The sequence below is a fragment of the Cuculus canorus genome, chromosome 15 (assembly GCF_017976375.1).
Source record: "Cuculus canorus isolate bCucCan1 chromosome 15, bCucCan1.pri, whole genome shotgun sequence".
NCBI lineage: Eukaryota > Metazoa > Chordata > Aves > Cuculiformes > Cuculidae > Cuculus > Cuculus canorus.
This window is the reverse complement of record NC_071415.1, coordinates 1,556,473-1,575,990: the sequence shown is the minus strand read 5'-3', so window position 1 is coordinate 1,575,990 and position 19,518 is coordinate 1,556,473. Positions and strand designations below refer to the sequence as shown.

The following is a 19,518-nucleotide window of genomic DNA, read 5'->3' as shown; positions in this document are numbered from 1 at the left end:
ACTCTCTGCAGCCTCTGGAAAGGAGGTTGGAGTGAAGTGGGTGCTGGGCTCTGCTCCCAAGGAACAAGGGATGGGATGAGAGGAAATGGCCTCAAGGCACACCAGGGGAAGTTTAGACAGACTATTAGGAAAAACTTTTTTCCTGACAGAGTGGTGAAGCCCTGTCAGAGGCTTCCCAGGGCGGTGGCAGAGTCTCCATCCTTGGAAGGGTACAAAATATGTGCAGATGTGGCGCTTGGGCACACGGTTTATCAGGCACAGTGGGGTTGGTCTGATGGTTGAACTGGATGAGCTTAGAGGTCTTTTCCAACCTTAATGATTCTATGTTTCTATTCCATCGGTGAGAAAGAATAAAAATCTCTATATAAAAATTAGTTATAAAAAAAAAAAGAAGTGTTAAGAAAAACACCTGTACTTCTTACTTGAATGGTCCAGAACAACAGATGAACAGCAGCATACAAAATGAATTCACAAAAGGTAGGGTTTAAAAAAGTCAGTTTTAAAAAACCACACCTATCCAAGTTTTAACCGAGTCTAGGAAGAACAACTCCATTCCTGCTTGCACACAGGGCTATTTGACACCTGAAAAGGCTAAAAAGCTTGCTCCTGCCGCTCATTCAAACAAGGCAGCTCCTTCAGACAAGAGAAAAGATGCACCCGTAGCAGCACTACAGGATTAAAAACACTTCTCAAACACTTCACTGCCTGCAAAGCTGCAAATGAGCCCTCACTATTGAGACAACTCACAATAATAACCAGACAAACAATCCCAACTGCAGTCATTCGCAACTTGGAGTCTCTGAAAGCATGCACATATGGACTCGGAAGTGGAAAGCATCCGGAAAAGTGGGAAAAGAAAACGACTGTAGGAAGGAAACAATTATTCAGCATATTTCTTAAAGTGGCAGCAAGGCAAACCCCACTGAGATTGTAACTGTGCCCCTTTTCCAGGTAGTTCTCTGACATCCACTTCTACCTGGCAGAAAAAAACGTAGGGAAAAAACCTCTCTCACTGCCAGACTCCACAAAGTAACATCAATGAAAGGTTTAGGATGAATTTGGGAGGATTCTGCCTTGCCCAAGGCTCTACATAAGCCAGATGTGATTCCAAGGAGGCATGGCTACACAAAAATACAGTGTTTTATAAAATCCTCACCCTTTAAGAAGAAAAAAGGGCAGCTATTGCAAGTTTAATTCCTGGCAAGAGCTTTGAAACTTGTGCTGGGCATTTAAGAGTGTTAACTGGAGCTATCCCAGTTAAAACTTAGAATCATAGAATAGTCTAGGTTGGAAGGGACCTCAAAGCCCACCCAGTTGCAAGCCCCTGCCATGGGAGGAACACCCTTCCCACTGGATCAGAGGCTCCAAGCCCCATCCAACCTGGCCTTGAACACCTCCAGGGATGGGGCAGCCACCACTGCTCTGGGCAGCCTGGGTCAGGGCCTCCCCACTCTCATTGTGAAGAAATTCTTCCTTATGTCCAGTCTAAATCTGCCCCTCTCCAGTTTATAGCCATCGCCCCTCATCCTATCACTACATGCCTTGCAGATAACTCCATAACGCTGGGTTTTTTTAACTTCAATGTTTCCAAAGGCCGGCACGTGCAGGAAAAACATCCTGTACACAAAGAAAAACAAGATGCTGGTATCTGCAACGCTTCTCTTGTGAAATACCCAAAAGTACAGCACTCTGCTGCTCATCCTTGCATCTCTGGGGCATCTCTGGGGCAACCACTGCGTGCAGCCTCTGGGGAGGCTGGAAGCCTCTCTGGGACCAAAGGGCTCCGATGGGCTGATACAACTAGACTTCAGGCAACATGACCCAGCCCACCGTATGAAGCGCCAAGAGAGAACACTAAAAAGCAGCAGAAAACTAGCAGCGAGCTGCTGCAAAGCAGCTTGTTCCCCTTCACATTTCCCCCATCGCTAATACAGCTTCTCCCAGTGGGATCAGAGGAGCGGCTGGCGCAGCCTTTGGCCTCAGACGCAGATGGAAGCAGGTGCTCCTGAGGATGGAAGCTCCCATCTCACACTTGCACATCAGAGGTTACAGGCTATGGATCGATCCATCCTCCTTATTATTTCTGCAAAAAGAAAGTCAAGGAATTCAGTCTTCTCCCTGTATCAGCAAAGGAAATGGGCAGTGGTATGGGGGAACAACACAAATCAACCACCACGAAGTAGCTCTCTCTCCTGCGTCCCTTCCAGAGCTTGATTTTTAACACATGGTTCTTCGACACCAGCTACTGCCCCAAGAAAACAACCCCTCAGCCAAGCTTCAGTGGAAGGAACCGCCTTCAATTCCAAAGAAAAGGACGAGTGGTACCGCAGTGCAGAAGGAATCGGTTCTGTTTGTACCCATTGAGGCAGGAGGGAATCGACCAAGCACAACACAGATTTTCCTGGCAACAAGGGAAAAGCCCCACTTTTCACTCTGGAAGGTTGCATCCCTCCACTCAACGCTGGCTTTGGCATCCTGACAAGCCAGTACACAAACCAGATGAGTACAGTCCTGTCTCAAAAGAGGGGATGAAAAGGAATCACGACAATCCCTCTTGGGAAGATATTCGTGCTGCACCGTAATAAAATATTAAGTCAAACTGCTAAAAATACAATCGGACTCACAGAACCAGCCACAAACCTGAGGATGCTGACACAAATAAGAGAGAATTTGGAACATTAATACAAAGTGCTCGAAAATGGTAGAAGAAATGGAATTCTGGGCAGGATCCCCATTGGAGAGCGATCAGGAAAATCAGGGGAGAAATGCTGGGGAAATGCTGGGGAAAAGTTGTGTCCCAACAGAAACATCTTTCATAAACGTGAGGTGCTTCTGCGAATCCACACTGCTCCTGGCTTCCAGAGCCCACTCAGTTTCTGCCCACAAAAACCAGCCCCTAAGAGTGCTGGGATGAGTAAGCAACTTCTTGAACATCATCATCATCAGGGGAAGAAGCCAATTGCTACACACTTTACTGTTACGAATGGTATTCCAAGCATTTCATTTTGACAAAACAAAACAGGCAAAACCCCTATTTTTTCCTCCAAAAGAAGGAGATTGCCATATTAACGCCTCAGATACAGCAGTGGCCCAAATACAAATACAGTAACTAACAAGCAATATCTGCAGCCTGATAAGTATAATGATGTGGAAGGATTTTAGGAGACATTTTTTTACCAGCCAGGTATCAGCGCAGGCATGCAAAACCTAAGCTTTTTAATTTTTGATACATCAACATCCATTAAGAAACAAAATAATAAGCCCCATCCAACCTGGCCTTGAACCCCTCCAGGGATGGGGCAGCCACCACTGCTCTGGGCAACCTGGGACAGGGCCTCCCCACCCTCACAGCAAAACATTTCTCCCTAAGATCTCATCTCAATCTCCCCTCTTTCAGCTGAAAACTGTTCCCCTCACCTTCTCCCTGCCCTCCCGGATCAAGAGCCCCTCCCCAGCTTTCCTGGAGCCCCTTTCAGAACTGGAGGCTGCTCTAAGGTCCCCCCTCAGACTTCTCCAGGTTGAACAACCCCAACTCTCTCAGCCTGTCCTTGTATAGGAGGTGCTCCAGCTCTCAGATGATCTCTGTGGCCTCCTCTGGACTCGCTCCAACAGCTCCATGTCCTTCCTGTGCTGAGGACTCCAGAACTGGACACAGGGCTCCAGGTGGGGTCTCACCAGACCAGAGCGGAGAGACAGAATCCCCTCCCTCCCTGCTGGTCCCACCGCTGTGGATGCAGCCCTGGACAAGGCTGGTTTCTGAGCTGAGAGCACCCATTGCTGGCTCATATTGAGTTTCTCATCCCCCAACCCCTTCAGGGCTTCTCCCCAGCCTGTAATTGTGCTTGGGACTTCCTCAATACCTTTTAGTCTGACTGGAGACAGCGCAGCCTACACTTATCTAGGCAGGTCATTGAATAGACACATGAACTGTATTTACAAGAGCTCCTCAAAGGTGTTATGCGTAACATTCTGTTGAACTGGCTGGAGGACATCACGGTAGCAGGGTCACCAGCCCTCCTGGCCATGCCCCACAGCATATGTGCTCTGCAGCAACGCAGGCTTCGCTGCAGAACCAAGGAACATGTGTAACAGCTCACCGGCATTAAGCTGCAGCTCCTGTTTCGTGATTTAATAAAGTGGGGATAATAAAGGGGCACAGAAAGTTACGTGACTTGAAGGCCAAAAAAGGAAGCCAGATGTTGGAGCTGAGGCGAGAACTTCAAACTTCCTATTCTCTTGTTTCTCTCTGCTCAACACAGTGAGTCAGAATGGTTCTAAAAAGGGGTTACTTTTATTTTTAAGCCATGCTTTAAGGGGATGCACAGAAAGCCAACAGAACCTCAGACTGCCACAACAGCAGTCTAGTTTCGGTATTGCCGATCAGCTTCAGCTCCCTCTTGGTCTGAGAATCCTCCTCTTGAGCAGAGGCCAGCACGCCAGGCACGAGTGCTTCCTGCCTGCTGCACTGCAGGCACCACGCTTGTCTGCATCATCATCTTCTCCATCTTTTGTTATGGCAAGACATCCCCATGGCTCACCTGCTTCAGGGCTGGGCAGCAGAGCCCAAACACGATTTAAGTGCCTCCAGAGCAATGGGACAGTCAGGCACAGGGGTTTTGCTTAAGTGAAAAGCTGTTGCCGCTTCCTGCCACGATGACAGCCTTGGCCACCTTTACAGCAGACATCAAGAGCAATGCCACAAGATGGGACCTGACCCAGCTTTAGGGCCACCAGCTCAGCCACAGCAACACACATAACAGAAATGAGCTATTCTGGTATTTCAGCAACAAGCTCCCTGGTAACCAGTAGAACCTCTGGCTCATCAATGCCTGGCTTTAAAGGTTGCAATCCAGACGTACTTTATTCCTTACCAAATGCAAGGCTGAAAGCATCGTCAGGTCTCCAAAGGAAGCTTTGGGCACAAAAAGTGACAGCACTTACTGCTATAACGAAAAAAAATGGAAGGTGATAATAGGGGCTATGAAATAAATGCTAGGATGCTGCTGTGGAGAACTTAAAGATTCAAGCTGCACACGCCCACTGCCTTACTTCCATTTGTGCAGGCTATATTTGCCTCGTGCAGAACAGGGACACAAGCCTTGCTGGGTCTGCTGCTGCTCCTTCTACTGCTCGATTCCCTATAGATTTATGAGGTCCAGTGATGAACTGATGGAAGTCACACGTTATGTAACTAAAGCCAATGCATTTGAGAAGCTTGTTTGCAGTTCTACAGCTGAAGGGCTGACTTCACCTTTAAATCTGCTCCCTGACATACAGCATTCCACAGGCGAAGTCCCTTTTCCTAAGCTGCTCTAGTTGCTGGCAGGATACAAATCCCAGATAACTGAAGACTACATTCACAAAATAATGGAATGGGTGGGGTTGGAAAGGACCTCAAAGCCCATCCAGTCCCACTCTCTGCCATGGGCAGGGACACCTCCCACTGGATCAGGGGCTCCAAGCCCCATCCAACCTGGCCTCAATCACCTCTAGGATGGGGCAGCCACCACTGCTCTGGGCAACCTGGGCCAGGGCCTCCCCACCCTCACAGCAAAACATTTCTTCCCAAGATCTCATCTCAATCTCCCCTCTTTCAGCTTCAAACCATTCCCTCTTATCCTGTCATTCCATGCCCTTGTAAAAAATCCCTCCCCACCTCTCCTGGAGCCCTTTCAGTACTGGAAGCTGCTCTGAGGTCTCCTCAGAGCCTTCTCTTCTCCAGGTTGAACAACCTCAATTCTCTCAGCCTGTCGAGGTGATGCTGTGACTTCGTGCCTCACAAGGGGGCTATGAATGCACTGGCCAGGTGACCGATACGGCTGAGGAGCTCTGACATTTGTCTCTGCGAGCAGACACAGAACAAAGGTGACACAATGAGCAGCGAGATAAACGCATGGCTTATTTGGATGCGAAACACACAGGTATTCAAGGACCAGTTCCACAAACAGCATTTATTTTGAAGCTGTTCACTAAAATCATCTAGAACGATCCTAAAAGTTGAGTGGAAAATCATACTTGCACTTTCTGCTCCACTAAAGAGGAGAAAAGCTTGAGCAGTGCCACCTGAGCACCATAGTGGGAACTGGTTGCTCTGTATTTAGAGGTTGACTGGACCCCACAGAAATCCACTCCAAAGCCTATATGTTACAATACTGCATCTTCTCTGCAAAGAAATCATGACATCATCAACACAGACATGTCTCTCTCATCGAAAGCCATAAACTGGATGCTGTACACAACTATTTAGCAGGCACGCAACATGCATCATAACAACCACAACAGTGTGCTGAGCTGAGAGCTGGGCATAGCAGGACTGCTCCTCACCAGTACCTCCGAAAACACAAGGAGTCAAGCTCCCCGTGAGATGAAATTGCTTTATAATGGTGGTGTGAGGTTTCTGAGCCAGTAGAGTCATCTCAGCAGCCTGAACTGGCACCTGTACTACAACACGCACACAGCTTCGGAGCACATTGTGCATCACTGCTTTCCCCTCCTCTTTCCAACTTCACAATGTGTTGTTTCTGTCCTCCCTTCACAGCTAACCCAGCTCTAACTCATTACAGTTCCTATTGCTTACATCCTTCAGGATTCACCCAACTCCACTTGAGCCAATAAAAGCTGCTCCTACGAGTCCGTGTTCTTGACAGCAGAGCTTAATTACATTTTCTTTGCTCCCAGTATGCCCTACAGCATCTCATCTTCCCACTTTTCCAACTGTTTCCGGGAAGGAGAATACACTGGCAGCAAAACATGACTATCTGTAAGCTCCAAGGAAATGGGAACAGAAGGAAAATCTTGCACAGCAGTCACATGAGGAGTTATGCACAGCCCAACGACTTCTTCTCAACTTCCAAAGCCAGTAGGCTTGGAGCTGAACCAAACATTGGATGTTCGAGGGAAAAAATAATAGACTCATAGAATGTCCTGAGTTGGAAAGAACCCATAAGGATCATGGAGTCCAGCTCCTGCCCGGACACAGGGCACGCCAACATTCACAGAGTGGGGCTGAGGGCCTTGGCCAAACACTTCTGGAATATTGTCAGGCTTGGCGCTGTGACTGCTTCCCTGGGAGCTGTTCCAGGGCTCCATCACCCTCTGGGGGAAGAACCTTCTCCTAATGTCCAACCTAACCTTCCCCTGCCATCTTCCTGCCATTCCCTCAGGTCCAGAGAGAAGAGCTCAGCACCTGCTCCTCCTTCTCCCGTGTGAGGAAGCTGCAGAGCACAATGAGGTCTCCCCTCAGTCTCCTCTTCTCCAGGCTGAGCAGACCCAGTGCATTCAGCCACTTCTCACCCTCTTCCCCTCCAAATCCTTCCCCATCTCCGTGCCCTCCTCTGGACGCTCTCCAGCACCTTTAGATCCTCTTTATCCTGTCTCCCCAGAGCTGCTCCCAGTGCTTGAGGTGGGGCTGCCCCAGTGCGGAGCAGAGCGGGACAATCCCCTTCCTCGCCCGGCTGGCAATGCTGTGCTGGATGCTCCCCAGGACAAGGCTAGATGTGCGTATTGGTATGAAGACCCTTTGTTCTAGCTTTGGCTGAAGAGAAATTTGGAAAGACCTGTGGCACAAGGCAGGAATCCATCCCAGGCAGGCACGCACAACCTCCGATCATGGTGCAGGCAGACCCGGCAGCAGCTTGTATTTATTGAGGACACCAGATCCCACCCCAGCAGACACCACATGGAGCGCCAAAGCCTCTCAAAGAGACCAGTGAAATTCAACATAACGGGGCTACAGAGAGCGAGGTTTCAACAAACCTTGGGCAGACCCAGAACTAAGAGCACATCTCCCTACTCATAGAATCATTTGGTTGGAAAAGATCTTTGAGATCATTGGGTCCAACCGTACCTGTTCTATAACAAACCACATCCCTGAGCACCTCATCTGCCCATCTGTTAAACCCCTCCAGGGATGGAGACTCAACCACTGCCCTGGGTGGCCAGTTCCGGGGCCTGATACTTACTGATCAAACTACATATTTGTGGCTTCCCTTTGTCAACCCAACACATTCTGGAACAGAAGGTTTCCCTGCAGGTACAACAAGGAAAAAACAGGAACAGCAGTTGTTGCAGTGCACACCAAAGCTTGGTACAGTGGCGGCGAGCAGCATCACAGCCCCCAAAGACAGATTTTGCCCTGCAAGCCTGCCTGTGCAGGCATCCAAGTGACTAAAGGTGTTGCCTCCTGCTTCTTAGCAAGATAAAAAGGGTTGTGCAAACTAAATCTTGGTGGCTCTCCCTGTCTGCTGCATCGGGACCTATGGCAGAGTTAAATAATGCCCTGCATGGAGAGGAATCCGGCCCCAACTGAGCCAAGGCTCAGCTGGAGGCAAAAGGGTCAGCTCGGGGCTGGCCCTGAGGAAACCCTGGGATGCTTAGCAAGAGCAAAAGGGTTGTGCAAACCAGAGCTCAGTGGGTCTCCCTTATCTGCTGCTCAATACCTACGACAGAGTTAAATAACACCCTGCTTGTACAGGAATCTGGTCCTGGGTGTGCTGAGGCCGAGCTGGAGGCGAATGGTGCAGCTCAGGGCTGGCACTGAGGAAACCCTTGGATGAGAAAAAAAATGGGATTCTTTCCTAGCAAGAGCAAAATGGTTGTGTAAACGAAATCGCATTTGCTCTTCCTATCAGCTGCTGCATCGGGACCCATGGCAGAGTTAAACCCTGCACAGAGGAGAATCTGATCCTGGCTGAGTCAAGGCTGAACTGGAGACAAATGGGCCAGCTCAGGGCTGGCACTGAGGAAAAACCTGGGATGAGAAAAAACATGGGATTGCTTTGTGGCAGGAGCAAAAGGGTTGTGCAAACCAAAGCTTGGTAGCTCTCCCTATCTGCTGCTGGATCAGGACCTACGGCAGAGTTGCTGGCAAACAGGACAGCTCAGGGCCGACACTGAGGAAAACCACGGATGATGAAAACTTGGGAATGTTTCTCACCAAGAGCAAAAGGGTTGTGCAAACCAAATCTCAGTGGCTCTCCCAATGTTCTGGCTGCATCAGGACCTACGATAGAGTTAAATAATGCACTGCATGGAGAGGAATCCGGTCCCAGCTGAGCCAAGACCAGGCTGAGGCAAATGGGTCAGCTCAGGCCTGGCCATGAGGAAACCCTGGAGGAGGAAAACCTGGGATTGTTTTGTAGCAGAAGCAAAAGGGTTGTGCAAACCAAAGCTTGGGAGTTCTCCCTATCAGCTGCTGGATCAGAACCTACAGCAGAGTTGATGGCAACCAGGACAGCTCAGGGCCGACACTGAGGAAAACTGCAGATGAGGAAAACTAGGGATTGCTTCTTAGAAAGAGCAAAAGGGTTGTGCAAACCAAATCCTGATGGCTTTCATCGGGACCTACAGCAGAGTAAAATAACAGCTCTGCACGGAGTGCAATCCCGTCCCAGCTGAACCGAGGCCGAGCCTGAGGGGAACGGGGTAGCTCACGGGATGTCAAGACACCCGCGGCACGGGGAGGATTTCCGCCTCCACACCCGTTGCGGTGGCGGCTCGGGGCGGGGGAGGCGGTCCTTCCCCCGGTGCCCGGCCCCCATGGTCCCCAGTGTCCCTGCTGCCCGGTGCCCACGGTCCCCGGTGCGGGCAGAAACCCGGTGTCCCTGGTGCCCCTCGGTCCCTGATGCAGAAGCAGGCTCGGAACCCCCAGTCCTCGGTGCCCCTCGGTCCCTGGGGCAGACACAGGCCCGGAACCCCCAGTCCCTCGGTGCCTCTCGGTCCCCAGTGCAGGCGGAGGCCCAGAACCCCCAGTCCCCGGTGCTCTCGGTTCCCGGTGCCCCCATTCCTCGGGGGAATTCGGTTCCCGGTACTCCCGGTCCCCGGTGGGCTCAGCGCGGACGCAGGCCTGGTACCCCAGGTGCCCCCTGTCCCTGGTCTGGGAGCAAGCCCAGTGCCCCCGTCCCCGCCCGCACTCACCATGGCTGCCGGCGGCTCCCGCGGGGCGGCTCTAGGCTGGGCGCCGCTCTCCGCTCATCCCAGCGCCGGCGGCGGGGCGCCCCCGCCCATGCACCGGCGGATACCCGGGCGCCGCCGCCGCCTCGCGGGGACACGGGGAGGAGTGGCGGGCGAGGACAGGGCGGAGAGGAGCACGACGGGCGCTATGCGAGGCGCATCCCGTGCGCACCGGGGAGGCGGTGCTGCCGGCCCCGCCTACCGGAAACGCGGCGAGTTCTGGCCCCGCCCACCGGAAGCGCGGGACTCTCCGGCGCAGCCAATCAGAGAGCCGGTGGTGGCGGAGTAGCGCATGCGCATCACAGAGAGGCGACGCCGCACGACGCCATCTTGGAGAAGGGCGCAGCGCCTCGCGGTGAAAGGCGGGGGGAAGGTGGAGGTGTGCCCAGACCCGCCCCGGCAACACTGCGCATGCGCAGCAGGCCCTGCCTGCCAGGCAGGAAGTGGAGGGGAATGCGTGCGCGTGTCGGGGGGGAGGGGATGGGGCGTGGTCTCCACTTGGCCACGCCCCTTAAAGGCGCGGGAGGGGGGTGCGCGTTGCCTGGCAACGGCCTGAGCCTGGTGGGCGCCCTGCGTCCCTGCCAAGGGGGCACAGACAGGAACCACAGAATCATTGCGGTTGGAAACGACCTCTCAGCTCATCCAGTCCAACCGTCAGCCCAACGCACTGTGCCTGCTAAACCGTATCCTGAAGCATCATATCTTCATACATTTTAAACCCCTTCGGGGATGGAGACTCCCCCACCGGCCTGGGCAGCCTCTGACAGGGCTTCACTGCTCTGTCAGTGAAGAAGTTTCCCTAATACCCAATCTAAACCTCCCCTGGCACAACTTTAGGCCATTCTCTCTCCTCCCATCACTTGTTCCTTGGGAGCAGAGCCCAGCACTCACCTCACTCCAATCTCCATTCTGGGAGCACCAGAGAGCGATGAGGTCTCCCCTCAGCCTCCTCTTCTCCAGGCTAAACAGCCCCAGGGCCCTCAGCCGCTCCCACAACCCCTGTTCTCCAGACCCTTCCCCAGCTCCGTTCCCTTCTCCAGATGCACTCCAGCCCCTCAAGGTCTTTCTTGGAGTGAGGGGCCCAAAACTGACCCAGGATTCGAGGTGCAGCCTCCCCAGCGCCGAGTGCAGGGGACGATCCCTGCCCTGCTCCTGCTGGCCACCCCATGGCTGATCCCAGCCAGGATGCTGGTGGCCTTCTCGCCCACCTGGGCCACTGCTGGCTCATCTTCAGCCAATGTCACCTGGCACCTCTAGGTCTTTCTCCACCGGGCAGCTTTCCAGCCACTCTTACCCAAGACTGGAGTGCTGCATCCGAGGACACTGCCCACATTTACTGGCTTCATGACTGCATAACTGATTAACTAATTAAATAGTTAACCTGAACTTCAGGGGAACCCCCAACCCTGCAAGGCCTCGTCACCATCGATAACAAAGCTGCATGGCATGGAGTCAGCAATGTGCTTTCCCAGCCCAGCATCCAACCGTGTCCTGGGCTGCATCCACAGCAGTGGGACCGGCAGGACCAGGGAGGGGATTCTGTCCCTCTGCTCCGCTCTGGTGAGAACTCACCTGGAGCCCTGTGTCCAGTTCTGGAGTCCTCAGCACAGGGAGGATGCGGACCTGTTGGGGCGAATCCAGAGGAGGCCATGGAGATGATGTGAGGGCTGGAGCACCTCCTGTACAAGGACAGACAGAGAGTTGGGGTTGTTCAGCCTGGAGAAGAGAAGGGGTCGCCTTAGAGCAGCTTCCAGTATGGAAAGGGGCTCCGGGAAAGCTGGGGAGGGGCTCTTTATCAGGGAGTGCAGGGACAGGATGAGGGGAATGGTTTTAAGCTGCAAGAGGGGAGATTGAGATGAGATCTTGGGGAGAAATGTTTTGCTGTGAGGGTGAGGAGACCCTGGCCCAGGTTGCCCAGAGCAGTGGTGGCTGCCCCATCCCTGGAGGGGTTCAAGGCCAGGTTGGATGGGGCTTGGAGCTCCTGATCCAGTGGGAGGTGTCCCTGCCCATGTCGGAGGGTGGATCTGAATGGGCTTGGAGGTCCATTCCAAGCCAAATCATTCTGATTTTATGACAAACACCTATTCCCACTCAGCCTCAGGCTCTTTGTGGCTTTGGGTTTTGCAGTGGCTGACATGGCTGGAGAAGACACTGACAGAGAGGTTCATCAGCAGATGAATTTTTTAAAAAGAGGAATCCAGCTCCTAATTGCTCCCTGACAACATCAAGGAGCCAGGACCAACCAGAGCCTCAGAGCTGTGAAGTTAATACAGATCAAATTGCTTCTATGGTTCCCAAACTCTCCTGTAGCATTCACTGTTAAAAGGGAGCGGTGGAACTGGTGGTTTAATGGACTTTGGAAGGGGCAAAATACATGTGGGGATATTGCCAAGGCTTGCAGCTACATTAGAGGATTAAACCCAACCGGAAAGCAAGGAATGGAACCATGGGCTGTGACTAACCACAAGGCTCAGCAAGAAGATTATGGTTGAGCTGTCCCGTGTCTTTTCCACGGCAGATTTTCTTCCATGGCCATGCTTCCAGCCACAGGTCCGCATCCTGCTTGCCTTGATCAGTCTTTCCCTGTGGGTGGAAACACTGTTCCTGAGCCACACAGGCCAATAAAAATGCACCAAGAAGGAGACATGTGGCTTGCAGGTGAGCAGACGCAGCCTGGCCGCACAGGAGGTGACGGCTGTTTGCTGCCATGTGCTGATGGATTAACATCTCTATCTCCAAAATCTTTCTCTTCAACATCTCCAACATCCCTCCAACATATCTAACCCCCCTCCAACACCTTCAAAACTCCTCCAATGCCTCCCAAACCTCTCCAACAGCTCCAAAACACCTCAACACCTTCAAACCCCCCTTCAGCACTTCCAAAACTTCTCCAAAACACCTCCAACACTTCTGAAACATCTACAACACCTTCAACCCCCCTCCAAACTTCTCCAACATCTCCAAAACCTCTCCAATACTTCCAAAACCTTTCCAATGCCTCCCAAACTCCTCTAACATCTCCAAATCCCTCCTGACACCTCCACCCCCCCTTTAACACTTCCCAAACCCCTCCAGTACCTCCAGCCCTCCTTCAACACTTCTCAAACTCCTCTGACACCTCAAACACCTCCAAAACACTGGGCCAAGCTGAGCGACATGCTGTACCCGCCTGTGTGTTTCACCGAGGCTGGAACTGCCTTGAGACACCACCTCAGCGATGATCCTCATCAAGATCCTGCAGCTGCGCTGGCAGAGGGCAGGTTACCATGGTGACCATTAAAAGGATAATCTTATTATCGCTGTTTGTTATTCCAGCGGAGCTGTTTGTTGACACGTGCTCCAAGGTGCACATTGCCGGACACGGATCTGCTGAGCCATGCACACCTTGGCTCCAAAGCCTTGGAGACCTGCTTCTGCCACCTCTATGTTTTTCCACGTTGGGGGCGTTCAGCTCTCTAGAACAGAGACATCTCTAGCTCCTTAGACTGGAGAAGGAGGGACATGGCTTGCTGCAGGCACAAGGCAAGCTAGTGGGGACCAAAAAGAAGAGGAGAAACCTTCCATCAAACTGCTGGATCCTTATGGAGAGCTCTTCTCTTCTATTCCTATTTCTCCTGCAAAATCTAAGGGGATGCAACAAAATTTAGCATGGAATTTGGGGCTAAGGGTCAGTGCTGAGCTCTCCAAGCCTTCATCCCTGCTTTAGAAACATTCACTCCAAGGCAAGGAAGGCGTTTGTGTGCCTGGTAGAGGAAACAATGGGCCAGCTAGGACCTCATGGTGGTGTTGAGCTGAGAGAAAACTGGACACAAGGACTATGGCTGCCACCAGCATCACTGGAGTGCATGGAGGAGCGTGTCCCACGAGTGCTGCTATGCTGGACCCTGGAACTCGTTCGTCCCGTTCCTGGGGCTCTGCTGAAGAGCCGGTTGCTAAAGGCAGTAACAGTCACCCTGACCACTGGCTGCAGACCTTATGCTTTGATTTGGGGCTCCTCTGCCTGTTTCCTGATGAGGGAGGCAGCGAAGACCCAGGCGCCCCGGGTACACCAGATGCCATCAACCTTTTTAGTTTTGTAACTTTGGTAACTTTGTTTTAATAAAACAAAAGGAAAGGCAACATCGTGGAGCTGAATGGCTGCATTAGGAGCCCAAGGGAAGAGAATTTGTGAAAATCATTCCTTACCACATGGTTTAGCCCCCAGTTTCTATTGTAAACAGGCACAGAAATGCATTGGAATGTGGTTTGAAGCCCATTTATCAAAGTCTCCTGCACAGCTCCAGCCTCGATTCCCGGCTGTTCAATCGCTCATACAAATATTCACCACATTTAATTGCTTTATTCCTGTTTTGCAGAGTTTGGGGTTTGCCCTCAGGGTTAGTCTGAGCCGAATGCCAGCCCAGCAGCTGGGGTAACGCTTCCATTTGCATCCTGCCGTGCGTTTGTTCTCATCTCCTTTTATTGTTCCTACCACAAATTGAGCTGCAATTCATTCCGAATGTAATGTATAAATGAGCATCTTACTGCCCTGCCACCTGATGTAAAGTACTTTGCTGAAAAGGGTTAAACCATAGTTTCTAAGTGCAATAAAATTAATTCAAAATGTGAGAGAAAGGTTTGTGTAGCAAACCTCAGCCGCTCCATGCACCTCACAAGTGGCTTGGCAGTAAGTTTGCCCATTTAGCAAACTATGAAAAATAGAGCAGGTAAAGGTGCCGAGTACAAATAACTGTGGGTAGTACAGATGAGTGTGAGGAATGTAAAAGAACCACCTCAGCCCACTGCTCTGGGGAAGGGTCTTCTGTGGCCACCCCACCTCCCAACCAAGAGCCCCTGCCTCTGCTCCTGCTCTGCTCTGCAACCTGCTGGGATTCATCTGAGACTGTTTGGGTTCTGTTTCTTTCAGGATGATCATTATGACTCTCATCCACCACTTTCACGGTGGATGAGAAGCTCAACATAAGCTGGCAATGTGTGCTTGCAGCCCAGAAAGCCAAATGTGTCCTGGGCTGCATCCACAGCAGTGGGACCAGCAGGGAGAGGGAGGGCATTCTGCCCTTCTGCTCTGGTGAGACCCCACCTGGAGCCCTGCGTCCAGTTCTGGAGTCTTCATAGAATCATAGAATCACCAGGTTGGAAAGGACCCACTGGATCATCGAGTCCAACCGTTCCTATCACTCCCTTAAACCATGTCCCTAAGAACTTCATCCACCCTTTCCTTAAACACCTCCAGGGAAGGTGACTCGACCCCCTCCCTGGGCAGCCTCTGCCAGTGCCGATGACTCTTTCTGTGAAGAATTTTTTTCTGATATCCAGCCTGATCCTCCCCTGGTGGAACATCATGCCATTCCCCCTTGTCCTGTCCCCTGTCACTTGGGAGAAGAGCCCAGCTCCGTCCTCTCCACAACCTCCTTTCAGGCAGTTGTAGAGAGTAATAAGGTCACCCCTCAGCCTCCTCTTCTCCAGGCTAAACAACCCCAGCTCTCTCAGCCGCTCCTCGTCAGACTTGTTCTCCAGCCCCTCACCAGCTTCGTTGCTCTTCAGCACAGGGAGGACGTAGAGATGTTGGAGTGAGTCCAGAGGAGGCCACAGAGATGATCTGAGGGCTGCAGCACCTCCTGTATGGAGAGAGTCTGAGAGTGTTGAAGTTGTCCAGCCTGGAGAAGAAAAGGCTGCGGGGAGACCTTAGAGCAGCTTCCAGTACTGAAAGGGGCTCCAGGAAAGCTGGGGAGGGGCTCTGTATCAGGGAGTGCAGGGACGGGATGAGGTGGAATGGTTTTCAGCTGAAAGAGGGAAGATTGAGATGAGATCTTGGGGAGAAATGTTTTGCTGTGAGGGTGGGGAGGCCCTGGCCCAGGTTGCCCAGAGCAGTGGTGGCTGCCCCATCCCTGGAGGGGTTCAAGGCCAAGGTTGGATGGGGCTTGGAGCCCCTGATCCAGTGGGAGGTGTCCCTGCCCATGGCAGGGGGGGATGGAACTGGATGGGCTTTGATGTCCTTTCCAACGCAACCCATTCCGTGATTCTATGATTATATTGTGGGGAATGGCTTCCCAGTTCCCATTGAAGGGCAGCTGCTTTTGACTGGGACAAAACAAGCCCATGGAGCCAGGGGCTGAGACACGGCAGGAGGTCCCCAAATAAGCAGGTGGGGTGAAGGGAGCACGGGCAAAACTATGCATCGGATGAGCTTTGCAGGTCCAACATTTTGTGCAGATTTCAAGACAAGGCCTGGGAATTCATCCTGGTGTCCCAGTCCCCCCTTCCAACAGCTCAAACCCGGAAGAGCAGAGTGGGAGTTGTGCAGCAGGAAGCCAAGGCAGCTCGCTTTCTCCAGCAAGCCACTCCGCTTCCATTATAAGTGAGGGAAACAGGGCTAGTTTGGGGCACAAAGTTCAAAGTCCATCTCTGCCTTCCTCCTAAACCCTAAAAAACCAACCAAGCAATGCAACAAGATTTCTTGCCCTGGCATTCTTTGCCTCTCCCTGTTCTCAACCTCCCACAATTTTGGGAGCGGACTGGCCAAAGTGGCGGTGGAGGAGGATGGTGGATCTTGTGCTCCCGTGGGCAAGGTCCCACCCTGAAGGGTCCATCAACTACCACGTGCAGCCGTGGGGTGCATGGCTTTGGGACCTGCCTCTCGGTCCGGTGCTTTGTATGGTCCTGAGAGTCTGCTGATGGGGTTTTATTGAGTTGGGAGCAGGGTCCCATCAGCCAGGTGCCACCACAGCCCAGCAAGGGCTGCCCTTCAGAAAATGTGGATTGGAAGGGGCTGTGAAGCCAGAAGCCATTAGAGGCTCCCTGGGGCTGGGCACGCTCATCTCTTCCCTTCCATGGGAATGCAACGCTTTTTCTCTGGGTTTCTGCTCTTCTCGCTTGGCCCATTAGCTGAGGCATTAAATTTTAACATTTTTTGTTGCTCCTTGTTCCTGGTGAGTGGGTGCCTGGGTGGGTGCCAGGGCCCTGGCGCCCGGGGGACCTAGGGGACCGTGGGAGTCTGGCTGCGGTGGGGATAACCGCCTGCTCCTGTGGTGCCGGACGCTGATGCTTCTCGCGGCTCCCAAGGATCAGCATGAAAGCAGCATCACCACAACCACACTGCAGAGCCCCATCATCCCCAACAGATGTCCCTGTCATGGGGCATGGGGTGACAAGAGGGTGCCGAGCCCCCATCAGCCCAGCTGGCAAGTGTGGCCAGTGCCCACACACAAGTGGCCCGTGGCTACTGCTGCCTGCAGCCCTGCCTGCTCCCACATCAGCACTGGGATGGTCAACCATCCTGTCCCCCAGCCCTGCAATCCCCTGTGCCCTTCTGGAGGGTCCCTGACCACCCATCAGCTTCATCCCGTGTCCCTGCTGGTGCCCCAGTCCTCAAAAAACACCCAGTGGAGGTAGGAAACCAGTAAATGGCAAGATCTGCTTGCAGGCACAGCCCATGGCTGCTGCTCTCAAAGGGGTTTTTTTTGGCTCCTGTGGTGCAAATCACCCCAAGGAGCCTGCAAAGAGGCCATGCTCTCCCCACCCTGCGGCACAAACCATCCCCTAACCCCTCCTTGGTCTGGGTGTCCAACAAGCACTCTGCAGGTTGATGTCTGCTGGCCATGGGCAGATGCAAGGAGAACACAAGTCCTTGAAAGGCCTTGGGGTAATGGACTCTGCTTAATGGCAGCAGAAGTGTTCAGGCTCGAAATAGCTGATGGAAATGGATGGCTCGAGGATGAGCCTGCTCTGAATCACAAAGCTCCTGCCACTCCTGGCCTTGGGCAACATTTGCTTGGCCAGCATGGCTGTGCACACCCATGCAGAATCATAGGATCATGGAAGAGAATTGTTCAGGTTGGAAAGGACCTTTAGGATCATCACTGTAGACCCAATACTGTCAACTCCACCACGAAACCATGTCCTTAAGTGCCGCATCCACATGGCTCTTAAATCCCTCCAGGGGTGGAGACTCCACTGCTGACCTGGGCAGCCTCTGCCAGTACTTGACAACTCTTTCTGTGAAGGAGTATTTTCTAATCTCCAATCTAAACCACCCGTGACACAATTTGAGGCCATTTCCTCTCATCCCATCCCTTGTTCCTCCGGAGCAGAGCCCAGCACCCACCTCGCTCCAACTTCCTTTCCAGGAGCTGCCGAGAGCAATGGTCTCCCCTGAGCCTCCTCTTCTCAAGGCTAAACAGCCTCAGGTTCCTCAGCTGCTCCCACAACCCCTGTTCTCCAGACCCTTCCCCAGCTCCTTTTCCCTTCTTTGGACATGTATTTTTGGAGATGTGGAGCTCAGCCATGCACATGGGCAGATGTCCACCAGCTCCAGACAGTGCCACGTAAGCACATCCACAACCACGGCAGGAGAGCACAAGCAGCCAGGCTTCCTCCTTGCTCCCCGCACACCCCTGGGAAACCTGGTTGCCTCTTCCCAGCCAGGCACAAATGCTGGAGGCAGGTCCTCTGGAGGCAAAGCTGAGGACTTGGCTGTGGAGCTGGGGTCCCCACTGAGTCCCCATTCTGGACTGGGACGAGAGCCGGGCAGCTGAACTCCACCAGAGCTCCAAAGCATGGGCACTTTGCAGCTTCACGTGTGGGACCGCCTAGCCCAGCACCCTTCTAGATGTGCGGAAGAAGATGATGGAAATGAGTTTGGGCCAAGCCACCCTCCAGGTCAATTCCCCCTCTCTCCTGGGGCAGCTCTGCAGTGAGGTCCCACAAACAGCAGCGCCGGGAGCTTTCTGTCCTTGAGAAATTAAAAAACCATCGATATTTGCCATTAGCGGGGGTGTGGCTGGAGCAGATGCCTGCAAGCAGAGCCACTCGCTGAATAATTCATGGCACGCCATGGCCAGGCTGGGGGAGCCTCTCCGTGTCCTTCTGCTGCTGCCTCCCAAGGACGTGGCCTTTGCTTCTGCCCCAGGGTGTTGGATGTGGGCTGGGGCGAGGGACTGCACTGCTCTTTGTCTTTGGGACCTGAGATGCCCGCTGTGGTCCCTGAGCTGGTCCCAACAGACAGGGAATGGCAGACTCAGAGCTTCTTGCCCTGGGCATGTGGCCATATGGATGAGGAGGCTCCTGGTCCAGCATGCTGCCCCCGAGGTGGCCTGGCTTGACCTCCAGGAGTAGCTGGACATTGGTGGCAAAGCTCCCCTGTCTTGGACTGATGGCACAGAACCATCTCTTGTGTGGCAAAGATGCCATTCATGGAGCAAAGATGCCACTCGTGGGGCAGGGAAACCTATTGTGGGGCAGGGACACCCACTGTGGCACAGGGCCATCCCTCCTGGAGCACCATGATGCTCCTGGCTGTGCAGCAGGGAGCAGCCCTCAGGAATGGCTCCCAGGCCAACTTCTCCACCACCGTGGTGGCTCAGGGCACCCAGGCTAAGCTGAATAGGTTGTGCCGTGTGCCCCATGCCGAGCCTGGCCAGCGCAGAGCCCAGCGAGGGGAAAGGACAGGATGCCAGGGGACAGAGCACAGGTGTCTCAGTGACATGAGGTGCGTGGACTGAGTTTGCCAGGACTCAGCTGCCGCGCTAGTGAGCCCCGAGTCAGCAGCCTGGAGCTGAGAGAGGGCAG

At 53.1% G+C, this 19,518-nt stretch overlaps 1 protein-coding gene across 2 annotated transcripts in view; it reads right to left on the bottom strand.

The window, feature by feature from the left end:
• XPO6 (exportin 6) overlaps nt 1-10,154 on the bottom strand; it is a 61,205-nt gene extending 51,051 nt beyond the window's left edge. For both annotated transcript variants that reach the window (XM_054080238.1, XM_054080239.1), the window contains exon 1: nt 9,916-10,154. In XM_054080238.1, the coding sequence (XP_053936213.1) occupies nt 9,916-9,918 (3 nt within the window). In that variant the 5' untranslated portion in view covers nt 9,919-10,154. The remainder of the gene's footprint in view (nt 1-9,915) is intronic.
• Nucleotides 10,155-19,518: the final 9,364 nt, after the last annotated feature.